Below are 13,001 nucleotides of genomic sequence, written 5' to 3' on the forward strand. Positions count from 1 at the left end.
ACGACAAGCCGAGAAAATGAAGTTCGATATCCTCACACAAAGCCGACCCGTCCCTTGGCTCCAGGTGGAGGCGCCGGCATCTTTGGTAAGGGTATCAGGAAGTGAAGCCTTGCGGCTTCACAGCCTGTTTCTCTACTGCGCATGCACGAGTCGCTGTCTTCTGGGATCCATGTGTCTCCCAGAAGACAGCGGGGGGGGGGCAGAGGAGGGTCTGGAAGTGGCAACAAATACCTGTATTAGACAGGTACCTGTTCCCCCCTGAAAGGTGCCAAATGTGACGTCGGAGGGGGAAGGGAATCAGATCAGCGGAAGTTCCATTTTTGGGTGGAATTCTGCTTTAAGTATTAGGCTATTCTTCCACTTTAAACCACAAGGGACTTTTTGGGCATTCTGCTTAGTCCAGATAGTGTCTATACTCATACTGGGATGCAATTCAAGGTGAATTGTTCTCCCTATATGCAAGACATGTTTTTTTGGCTAGTTAGTTCCTTAATATATGCTACCATGGAGTCAGTCAGGAAAAAGGAATATTTCCTATCAAATACTTACCGTAATTTACCTTTCCTGATAGACTCCATGGCAGTATGGGTGCCTTCCCAGAGTCACAAGTAGGCTAGATACAGAACACAGTCTTTGGCTCAGCTTTAACATTTTGGGAGTGAGGTCCTATGGGGTAGGAGAATGGGTGGCACTACCTGAACGTATGCTGCCATGGAGTCTATTGGAATAGGAAAATCAAGGTAAGTATTTGATAGGAAATTTTCCTTTTTCTTACATAAATATTCCCTTCTTTTGTAATGTATATAGGATAAGGGGGTTTCAGACTCTCTTATAATAAAAGGCCTTTGAAAAAAAATGAAATAGTTATGAAAACAAACACTAGTGTTGTCACATTCCTCGGCTTATTTCATCTGCTGGATTCTTCCCTGGCTCATAGCCAAAAGGAATGACCCTAATCTGATGAACAGCCACACATTAACCAGAACAGTGCCTGTTAAACTTTGGGTGTTTAACCAAATTGGATCGCACATGTTTTGGATGGGCCACCACTTGACTGTGTCCAAGCATGAAACCAGGTAATCACTGGCAAGTGTAGCACACTGACTATGAATGGCAGCACAGGTACTGTAATTATGAGGAGCTAGAAAATTTCTACTACTGGAAGAAAATACAACAAAATCTCTATAGCGCTAAAAATATTAAGAATTCCTTATGTGTTTCTGTGCAATATCTTATGTATCTCCTCTCTCTTACTTTTTATACATTAAGTAATATGGTGCTCTACTTTCACATTGTCTAACAGATCGGAATGTTGCCCTTCAGGGTCGAGCAACTCAGTCCACAATTTTAACCCTTCAACCCTGGGGCTACCTGGGAGCAGCAATAAATGCAATTGATGGGAACCAGGATCCGGACGCTTACCATGGTTCCTGTTCACATACACACAATCACCTGTCTCCGTGGTGGAGGGTGGACCTCCTGAAACCCTACAAAATTGCCTACATCACCATCACTAACAGAATCAAATTTGGTTATAGAATAAATGGTGCTGAAATTCTCATTGGAAACTCTCTTAGTGACAACGGAAACCATAATCCCAGGTAAGGATGATGTTTGCATATTATTCCCCTTTAACCACTGCAACTCTCACTCCTATATACTGTACACCTTATGGACCAGAGCAGTTTTTGCATTTCTGCTATGGGGCTTTGATAACATTCTTATTACCTAAAGTGGAATTTTACCTATTACAACTTGATAAAAATAATATTCTTTAGCAAGGAGCATACATTTCACATTAATTATGCTACCAAAATGAGTGTGTGCTTCCAGCATTGGTACTGTCTCTTCTTGCTGAAGGATGCCATTTTGCTGAAGCTGAACAGCAGTAAACATCAGTTGTCAGCAGATCGGCCTCTATAAATTTGGCATAGTGCCTAAAATTAGAGAGCAAATAAGCATGTGCAGAGCAGGGAGAGAGAGAGTATATTATTTGATTGTAACCATATCAGCCCCAGAAGGATTTACCCCCTTAATGACCAGGCCATTTTTTGTGATATGGCACTACGTTAATTTAACTGACAATTGCGACATTGTACCCAAATACAATTGTCCTTCTTTTCCCCACAAATAGAGCTTTCTTTTGGTGATATTTGATCACCTCTGCGGTTTTTATTGTTTGCGCTATAAACAAAAAAAGACTGACAATTTTGAAGAAAAACAGTATTTTTTATTTTGTTCTATAATACATATCCAAAAAAATAAATAAAAAACAAGTTTGTTTATCAGTTTAGGCCAATTTATATTCTGCTACATATTTTTTGGTAAAAAAAAAATCCTAATAAGCATACATTGATTGGTTTGCGCAAAATTTATAGTGTGTACAAGCTACAGGATAGATTTAGAGACTTTTACTTTTTTTTTTTTTTTAACTAGTAATGGCGGGGATCAGTGATTTTTTGACTGCAACAATGCGGTGGACAAATCTGACACTAAGTGACACTTTTGAGGATCAGTGACACCAATACAGTGATCAGTGCTTACAAAATGCACTGATTACTGTATAAATGACACTGGTAAGGAAGGGGTTAACATCAGGGGCGATCAAAGGGTTAAATGTGTTCTCTGTTGGTGCTTTCTTACTGTGTGGGGGAAGTGCTGACAGGAGCAACACAGAGATCACTGTTCCTAATCACTAGGAACAGCAGATCTCCATGTTGTTCCCTGTCAGAACAGGGATCTGCCTTGTTTACATAGGCAGATCCCCGTTCTGCCTCTCTGGACCACGATCGCTGGTGTTGGCTGACATCAGTTCCACTGGGCACGCGCATCGGCACCCACTTTATCTTTTGTATGAAACAACGTGTGTCACCTTGGTATCACCCCAAAAAACTTGGTGTCACCCCCACAATATTTTTTTTTCCCCATACAACACTGCATATAATGGCAATAGCAGTGAAGTTAACAACTATCAAGCAACTAGAAAATTTGAGCAACAATATCATATGAAAATAATAGAACTCAAAGTTTAAACCTTTGGGCTCTTGGCAGGCAAGTTATTTATTTTAAGTGTTCACTACCCCCCCCCCCACACACACACACACACACACTAGCTAGCTTGCCACAGTGCTCCTTCCTGACTGACTGCAGGACAGAGGAGTAGACACTGGGCAGGCTAGCACATCGGGCTCTCTCCTTTTTTTTATAGTATCATAGTAGGTAAGGTTGAATAAAGACAATAGTCCTGTGCAGGTGTATGTTTGTCAGTGTCTATAATTATTTCCCTGTATGTTGTATTCTTTAAGATGCACATCCAGGAGTCTTTTAAAAATATCCATAGTCCCCGCTAAAACCACCAATTGTGGAAGAGAGTTCCACATCCTTATTGCCCTGACAGTGAGAAACCCCCTGCACAGTTTAAGGTTAAACCGCTTCTCCTCCAATCTCCTTGTGTGGCCCCTTGTCCTCTTACACTCAGTCTTTTCAAGCCTGATGCATGAACTAGCCAAAATGTCAAACTTTTTAAACACTTGTAGCCTCTGTCTTAGAATCTAAATTTCTTATTACTTTATTGAAATTTGCTATTGAACTCCAGTAAGGTACTTGCATGTTTTATTGTTAAAGTCTTTCTTTTTTTTGTTTAAAAATAACAAACATGTATGCGGGGGAATTAGCGTGGCTGTATTACAGAGGGAAACACACTGTGTAGTATTGTAAATTAAGTAACTTTAATTGCCGGATAAGCAGCAGTAGAAAATGATATTTACAAAAGTGGAGTAAACAGTTCTCTTGTTAGCATATAAGGCACAGATTCACAGTCCATTCACCAAAGATACAGAATGCAGCTCAGTAAACTGGCAATGTAGTTACTATTCCTCTTTTCAAGCACATCAGTGGTATACAAGGCACATTTGGATTACTTGCCATAGGCTGGAGTCCATAATCAGGTTCCACAGATGCAGCAGAGATGATATAACAGGAAAATACACTGTCTTAGATGATCTTCTAAAAGAGGAAACCACCGCGCTATATGATCTATACAAAAAAGAAGAACAATCAAGCAAATAAATAATTGACAGGCAATTGAAAAAAGAGCAGCCGCTTATATGTGAGATACACACACTATACAGTAAATAAACAAAAAAAAAAAAAAACAAAAAAAAAACAGCGCTATGATTTAAATAATATAGGTAAAATCTCAAGTGGTGAATAGTGATAAATAAAACTCATAAACAATCAAGTGACAAAATAAAGTCCAATAATTGGAAGAAAATCTTCAAAGGTGCAATGGATAAACCGGACAACTAAGTCCCTTATAGGCAAACACAGATGGGGCTGGATGGACCTTCACCACACCACAGTGTTACGAATAAAATGGGCGCTTACCAAATGGCAAGCTTAAAAAGCTTGTGACCTTAACCCGGTCGGGGCCTTTAGTGAGATGGGAACACCGTTTAGATACTTCCTCAGACCGTAGATAGCTCACTATCTTCCACAAAAAGAGCCCAGGATGCAGAGAGGGCTATGCCCATAACCTAGAGTTGTTCTCACAAACAATGCCCCAAAAAAGAAGGAAGAGCAACATAGCGTAATCCTGGATGGCTATTTATTAAAAAACATTAAAAATACACTTACAGTGTGTAGAGTAAAAAACAGCATGGAAAGCCGGCCGGCTAGCACGAACACCCGTCCTACAGACGGTGGATACGGCACGTCAGCACGCCCGACGTACGTTTCGTCACACTTCTGACGTCTATCACAAGCACAGCAGCAGTGTTCATAGGCAGGACTCCTGAGGATCCCTGTTCTGTCCCTGCAGGCTTGAACTCTCTCCCTGTATAAGGCCTAGCTTTCCCTCACAGGCAGTATACCTTTCCCTCACAGGCAGTATACCTTTCCCTCACTCATTCCACACACATCTCTCAAAATGGTGGCTTGGCTTTCTTTTATATGGAAGCTAACAGAAAATGGTGGACAAAATCTCGAGAGATCTTGGTACCAATCAGAACATTATGCTTCTCCAAGATGGCTGCTGGAGACGAGTTAAAGAACAGTTACAGCCTCAACAGGATTTCATAAAACAGCAGGAAAACACAAACACATTCAGAATATAATATGACTTTTCTGCATGAGAAAGTAAGTATGATACAATCGCTTAAAGAATGCAGTCCTCAGCATTCACCTAGGTAAAAGCAATTAAATAGAGCAATAGCATAAGAAGCAGATAAACAGTCATAACAGTTCAAGTCACATAATCAGTATACTTGACAGGTTTCAGTCCCCTGGTAGTGCACCTGGGTAAGTAAGGCTCTGGAACTTGCAACTGTCCATATCCCTCTGGGAACCCAGGGCACCGTTCCTCCACTGCATCAGAACCAACAGGCAACACTTCATCCACAAGAGGCTCAGCTTCAACAGCCTCTACTGGTGGCAGAGGGTTTAGGTACCACTCTGCTGAATCACTATTGAGGCTCTCCGGGCTGCTGTCCCATCTGGCAGATGGAGGAAAATCAGGAACAGGTTCGGCCGACAGTGAATCTGCAGTGAACACACATGGGCGAAGTAGGTTACGGTGCAGTCTCTTGCAAGACCCATTTGGTTTCTCTTAAACAACATCATACACCGGCCATCCAGGAAAAGGTTACTTTTCAACCCAATATGGGCAGGTCTCCCACTTGGGCTCCAGCTTGCTGCCTCTAATGTGTCTGGGGATGCACACCAAGACCCTGTCTCCTGGTATTAGTAGCAGCAAGTTGACAGCACTTTGGTCAGCCAGATCCTGATGCTTCCTCAGCACCATTTGTTTAGCTCAGGCTAGGCGATGCCAATGGTCTCAGGCCCACTCATAAGGGGTCCTTGATGTGATGGGCTCTAGAGTTTGCAATAATAAATCCAAGGGTAAACGGCCGCAACAGCCAAACATCAAAAAATGGAGAGTATAACCAGTTGCTCTATGCACTGTCTGATTATAAGCCCAGACAACATCACAGACATACTGTGGCCATCTTTTTCATTGCTCTTGCTCCAAGGTGCGAATCAACTCCAACAGCGTGTGATTAAAGTGCTCACAGACACCAATCCCTTAGGGAGGATAGGGGGTAGTATGAGATTTTCAAATGCCACTAAGGCAACACAGTTCAGAAAACACTTGAGACTCAAAGTTTGGGCCTTGATCAGACAAAATCATCTTGGAGCACCCATAGGGTTGCATCACACGTTTCCAGAACAGTTTAGCTGTGGTAATGGCAGTCTGATCCTTGGTTGGCACGACAATGGCAAACTTAGAAAAGTGGTCCACGAACACCAAGGCATATCGAAACCCAGATGTTTCAGCCACTGTTAGAAAGTCCACGGTCAATAACTCATAGGGCTCTCCTGTGCTCACCACCAGAGGGGTGGTTTTCTTTGCTTTTCCCTTGTGAGTGGCACAATTCTGACACTCCTGACACACCTTCAGCATCGACTTAGTCAGTCCGGGACAAAAAACATACTTATAAACAAAAGCCTCTGTCCGTTCGGCACAAAAGTGAGCTCCAGTACTGTGAAAGACCTGACAGACCTCTAAGGTCTCCGACTGTGGGATGATCAGTTAACGGATAATCCATGGTTCTCTTGGTGTGTGTGTCTTTCGGTACAAGAGTCCATTACTTCTTTATAACTTATTCCACTGCTTAAGAAGCTGACACAAGGTTGATGAGAGCCTTCTTTGCTATGTGTAGTCTGGTTTTCTATTCCTGTTACAATATTTCATGAGCTGACCAATGTTGGGGTCTTTCCACTGAAGTTTAATCCACTCTTGAGGAATATGAATTTCTGGCCCTCTTTGTGGGATTTAGTCACTTTGCAGAGCTGAGGACGCTCATTGCTCTCGTATGTTAACCCTGGAGGGGACAACCTCATACTCTTCACACTGTTGATCTCTATCCTCCTGAGGCTGTTCATGGGGAAACCTTGAGAGGGCATCAGCATTGCTATTGGAGTGGCCTGGCTTGTAGTGAATAGTATAGTTGAGCTGGGCAAGTCGAGCCACCTAATGTTGTTCCAAGGCCTCCAGTTTAGCAGTTTTTAGGTAGGCAAGAGGGTTGTTGTCAGTATAGATGTCCACTTGTCCACTTACCAAATACTCAGCAAACATTTAGGTTTGTAGTTGGCTGGATTACATTCTGTAGGTCGCAAGCTGTGACTAGCATATACGATCACTCGTTCAGTCCCATCTGAGCAAGCACAGTCCCCAAGCCTTGGAGACTGCCATCGGTGTACACCCGGAAGGGTTTACGGTAGTCAGCATAAGCTAGTATGGGCGCAGAAGTCAACTTTGCCTTGAGAGTCTCAAACGCTTAACTCTGTGCTGCCCCCAACTCTCATTAATTCTTGCGGAAGATTTTCCCTTTTTATGGGCAGGTTGACGACACAGCAACTGGGTGAGTGGGGCTGCAACACTAGCAAAGTTTCGAATAAATCTGTGGCAATAACCCACAAGCCCCAAGAAAGAGCGAAGCTCTGTCACTGTCTTAGGAGTGGTCCAAGTCTGCACAGCCTGAATTTTATCTGGATCTGGGGACAACCCTTTTTGCCCCAAATAGTGGATTTTGGCCTTCATAAGATGACATTTTTCCATATTGAGCTAGCTGAGAGAGGACTTGGTCCAAATGCTTCAAAGGGTCCTCAAACGTATTGGAAAAGATGATGATGTCATCCAAGTTAATCAGAACAGAGTCAAAGTTCAAGTCTCTCAAGTAACGTTCCATCAGCCTTTGGAAAGTGCTGGGGGAAAATAGTCAAGCCGAAAGTCATACAATTGAACTCGTACAGTCCCAGAGGGGCAATAAAGGCTGTTTTTTCATGGTCGCCTTCCTTTACTGGAACCTGCCAGTATCCGCTGGCCAGGTCTAGAGTAGAAAAATACTGAGCCTAGCCCAAGGCCATTAGGGATTCTTTGACCCATGGCAGTGGGTAAGCATCTCGATGCGTACATGAGTTCAATCTGTGATAATCCACACAAAACTTAAATTTCTATCTTTCTTTCCCACATGAACTATGGGAGCAGCCCAAGGACTGCAACTCTCTTGTATCACCCCCCCCCCCCCGTAGCATTCCTTGTAGTAAGTCTTTAACTTCCTGACAAAGGGCAGGGGGTATATTACGATACCTTTCAAGGATAGGAGCAGTGTCACCAGTGTGGACTGGATGATCCAAAGCAGTAGTACAGCCATAGTCTTCCGGGCCCCTAGAGAAAGAAGAGAATCATGTGTTTGTGAACCAACCACTGTATTTTAGTTAATTGATCAGGAGTCATCTTTTGAACTGGAAGTGCAAGTTGTGCTAATAACTGCAAAAGATAAGAGTCTTCGGAATCAGGCAGAGAAGATTGCAAAGAAGCACATGCAGCTTCCATTCCAAGGCAAGGATCAGTGATGCAGTTTCTATGTACTGTATACACATCTGCAATAGCCAAGTCAGTGGGTACGTGGAGAGGGGCAGACCCCAGTTAACAAGTTGCACCAATACCTATCCCTGCTGGACAACAGACAAAGTCCTGGTTATTAACCATTTTAGTTCTAGATTGCATTGTGGTTCTACCATCACAGTGGCTCCTTCTACGTGCCTTCTAGCCACAACAGGAAGGGAGCACAACAGCTCTTGACGGGGTTGTATAGTAACCCGCTGGCGTGCGGGAAGGCCGATGACCCCAACTTTCTCTGTATGTTTGTGACATGATGTCTGAACAGCCTGACAAGCATTAATCATATTCTGTAGCTTGGTTTCTGGCCATTTAGACCACTGTGTAGAATCCTCCTGAAAAAGGTGGGTTAAGTTTAGTTCCTTCAGGGCTTTCATGCCCATTATATGGGAAGGAAGCCTCACGGGTCACCACCACCCCAACCTGGGTGAGGGTCTGCCCATAGACCTTTAGGGACATCCAGGTGACCCCCTACTACCGGAATAGGCAGGTTATTTGCAGCTTTCAGATTTAGCCAGGAAGGATCTTGAGTTGGGTTGTTGCCAAAATGGTGCTGGTAGAAGTAAGATGTCATGGTAGTGGCCTCTGATCCAGTGTCTACCAAACAGCTGGCCGGCTGGCCGTTGAAAGTCACAGTTACTACTGGGCATGTGGATATCATCATAGGATCTTGCTGGGGCTGTGAAGAAATGGTTCCTGTGAGTTGCCCTCCTACCACGGAACCTCTAGTTTAAAGGATGCTCCCTTTCCTGCACAGTTCCTGGAAATGTGGCCTAACAGTCTGCACTGCCAGCACCGGCGATCTGTATCCGGGTCTCTCCTGAGTGGGTTGCGTGAAACACTAGGTTGGGTAGACCCGCTCTAAGTAGCTGACATTTCCTGTTTGAGGGAGGTCACGGAATCAGCTAGGTCCTTTACAATTCTTTCTATTGAGTACAACACAGCAGCTGAGTTTGATGAGGGGTATGGAGCGGTCGCTTCCTTGAGCTCTAATGGCTACCCGACTCCATGAGTGGAGGTAACCTGGCTTCTGGCAATAGCCGGTTCATGTTCCAGCTCCTTCTGTTCTTGCTCAATGGCCTCTTGCAGGATAACGGCAAACTTTACTGTGTCATCAGCCCTCACTCTATCCTTTAAGGCTTTCTTTATTGAAGATGACCGTACCCCAAAGAGAAACTGGTCCCAGATAGGGATGAGCTTCGAGTTCGAGTCGAACTCATGTTCTACTCGAACATTGGCTGTTCGCAAGTTCGCCGAACAGCGAACAATTTGGGGTGTTCGCGGCAAATTCGAATGCCGCGGAACACCCTTTAAAAGTCTATGGGAGAAATCAAAAGTGCTAATTTTAAAGGCTTATATGCAAGTTATTGTCATAAAAAGTGTTTGGGGACCCGGGTCCTGCCCCAGGGGACATGGATCAATGCAAAAAAAAAGTTTTAAAAACGGACGTTTTTTCAGGAGCAGTGATTTTATTAATGCTTAAAGTCAAACAATAAAAGTGTAATATCCCTTTAAATTTCATACCTGGGGGGTGTCTATAGTATGCCTGTAAAGGGGCGCATGTTTCCTGTGTTTAGAACAGTCTGACAGCAAAATGACATTTGGAAGGAAAAAACTCATTTAAAACTACCGCGGCTATTGCATTGCCGACAATACACATAGAAGTTCATTGATAAAAACGGCATGGGAATTCCCCACAGGGCAACCCCGAACCAAAATAAAAAAAAAAAAAATGATGTGGGGGTCCCCCTAAATTCCATACAAGGCCCTTCAGGTCTGGTATGGATATTAAGGGGAACCCCAGCCAAAATTTAAAAAAAAAATTGACGTGGGGTTCCCCCTAAATTCCATACCAGACCCTTCAGGTCTGGTATGGATTTTAAGGGGAACCCCGCGCCAAAAAAAAAAAAAAAAAACGGCATGGGGTCCCCCTAAAAATCCATACCAGACCCTTATCCGAGCACGCAACCTGGCAGGCCGCAGGAAAAGAGGGGGGGACGAGAGTGCGGCCCCCCCCCCCCTCCTGAACCGTACCAGGCCACATGCCCTCAACATTGGGAGGGTGCTTTGGGGTAGCCCCCCAAAACACCTTGTCCCCATGTTGATGAGGACAAGGGCCTCATCCTCACAACCGTGGCCGGTGGTTGTGGGGGTCTGCGGGCGGGGGGCTTATCGGAATCTGGAAGCCCCCTTTAACAAGGGGACCCCCAGATCCCGGCCCCCCCCCTGTGTGAAATGGTAAGGGGGTACTTACCCCTACCATTTCACTAAAAAACTGTCAAAAATGTTAAAAATGACAAGAGACAGTTTTTGACAATTCCTTTATTTAAATGCTTCTTCTTTCTTCCTTCATCTTCTTCTTCTGGTTCTTCTGGCTCTTCTGGTTCTTCCTCCGGCGTTCTCGTCCAGCATCTTCTCCGCGGCGTCTTCTATCTTCTTCTCCTCGGGCCGCTCCGCACCCATGGCATGAGGGGGGAGGCTCCCGCTCTTCTCTTCATCTTCTTCTCTTCTTCATCTTCTTCTTCATCTTCTTCTTCATCTTCTTCTTCTTCTTCTTCCTTCTTCTCTTCTTCCTGTCTTCTCCGGGCCGCTCCGCAGCCATGCTGTGGCATGGAGGGAGGCTCCCGCTGTGTGACGGCGTCTCTTCGTCTGACGGTTCTTAAATAACGGGGGGCGGGGCCATCCGGTGACCCCGCCCCCCTCTGACGCACGGTGACTTGAGGGACTTCCCTGTGACGTCACGGGGAATGCCACAGGGAAGTCCCGTCATGTCACCGTGCGTCAGAGGGGGGCGGGGTCACCGGGTGGCCCCGCCCCCCGTTATTTAAGAACCGTCAGACGAAGAGACGCCGTCACACAGCGGGAGCCTCCCTCCATGCCACAGCATGGCTGCGGAGCGGCCCGGAGAAGACAGGAAGAAGAGAAGAAGGAAGAAGAAGAAGAAGATGAAGAAGAAGATGAAGAAGAGAAGAAGATGAGAAGAAGATGAAGAGAAGAGCGGGAGCCTCCCCCCTCATGCCATGGGTGCGGAGCGGCCCGAGGAGAAGAAGATAGAAGACGCCGCGGAGAAGATGCTGGACGAGAACGCCGGAGGAAGAACCAGAAGAGCCAGAAGAACCAGAAGAAGAAGAAGATGAAGGAAGAAAGAAGAAAGAAGAAGCATTTAAATAAAGGAATTGTCAAAAACTGTCTCTTGTCATTTTTAACATTTTTGACAGTTTTTTTAGTGAAATGGTAGGGGTACTTTTGTACCCCCTTACCATTTCACACAGGGGGGGGGCCGGGATCTGGGGGTCCCCTTGTTAAAGGGGGCTTCCAGATTCCGATAAGCCCCCCGCCCGCAGACCCCCACAACCACCGGCCAGGGTTGTGGGGATGAGGCCCTTGTCTTCATCAACATGGGGACAAGGTGTTTTGGGGGGCTACCCCAAAGCACCCTCCCAATGTTGAGGGCATGTGGCCTGGTACGGTTCAGGAGGGGGGGGGGGGCCGCACTCTCGTCCCCCCCTCTTTTCCTGCGGCCTGCCAGGTTGCGTGCTCGGATAAGGGTCTGGTATGGATTTTTAGGGGACCCCATGCCGTTTTTTTTTTTTTTTTTTGGCGCGGGGGTTCCCCTTAAAATCCATACCAGACCTGAAGGGTCTGGTATGGAATTTAGGGGGAACCCCACGTCAATTTTTTTTTAAAATTTTGGCTGGGGTTCCCCTTAATATCCATACCAGACCTGAAGGGCCTTGTATGGAATTTAGGGGGACTCCCACATCATTTTTTTTTTTTAATTTTGGTTCGGGGTTGCCCTGTGGGGAATTCCCATGCCGTTTTTATCAATGAACTTCTATGTGTATTGTCGGCAATGCAATAGCCGCGGTAGTTTTAAATGAGTTTTTTCCTTCCAAATGTCATTTTGCTGTCAGACTGTTCTAAACACAGGAAACATGCGCCCCTTTACAGGCATACTATAGACACCCCCCAGGTATGAAATTTAAAGGGATATTACACTTTTATTGTTTGACTTTAAGCATTATTAAAATCACTGCTCCTGAAAAAACGGCCGTTTTTAAAACTTTTTTTTGCATTGATTCATGTCCCCTGGGGGAGGACCCGGGTCCCCAAACACTTTTTATGACAATAACTTGCATATTAGCCTTTAAAATTAGCACTTTTGATTATTCATGTTCGTGTCCCATAGACTTTAACGGCGTTCGCGTGTTCGAACGAATTTTTTTCCTGTTCGCATGTTCTGGTGCGAACCGAACAGGGGGGTGTTCGGCTCATCCCTAGTCCCAGATGAGTTGATCAGGGTTAGATACTTTTGTTCCAGTGGGCGTCATTTGTTTCTCCAGCTGGCACCAGATTTCCTGCAGGGCAACAGCATTGAGACATAGGGGGTTATTTACTAAAACTGCAGAGTGCAAATTCTGGTGCAGCTCTACATAGAAGCCAATCATTTTCCAGGTTTTATTACCAAAGCTTAATTGTGCAAGCTGAAGTTAGAAGCTGATTGACTGCCATACACAGCTACACCAGTTTCTGAGTGCTC

The 13,001-nt window shown here is 45.0% G+C and overlaps 1 protein-coding gene across 1 annotated transcript in view; it reads left to right on the forward strand.

Moving 5' to 3' along the window:
* Nucleotides 1-13,001, forward strand: part of LOC141139113 (fucolectin-1-like) — a 71,696-nt gene that overhangs the window by 36,888 nt on the left and 21,807 nt on the right. The window contains exon 3 of the mRNA XM_073624931.1: nucleotides 1,304-1,601. Within this exon, the coding sequence (XP_073481032.1) occupies nucleotides 1,304-1,601 (298 nt within the window). The remainder of the gene's footprint in view (nucleotides 1-1,303; nucleotides 1,602-13,001) is intronic.

The sequence above is a fragment of the Aquarana catesbeiana genome, linkage group LG04 (assembly GCF_042186555.1).
Source record: "Aquarana catesbeiana isolate 2022-GZ linkage group LG04, ASM4218655v1, whole genome shotgun sequence".
Lineage (NCBI taxonomy): Eukaryota > Metazoa > Chordata > Amphibia > Anura > Ranidae > Aquarana > Aquarana catesbeiana.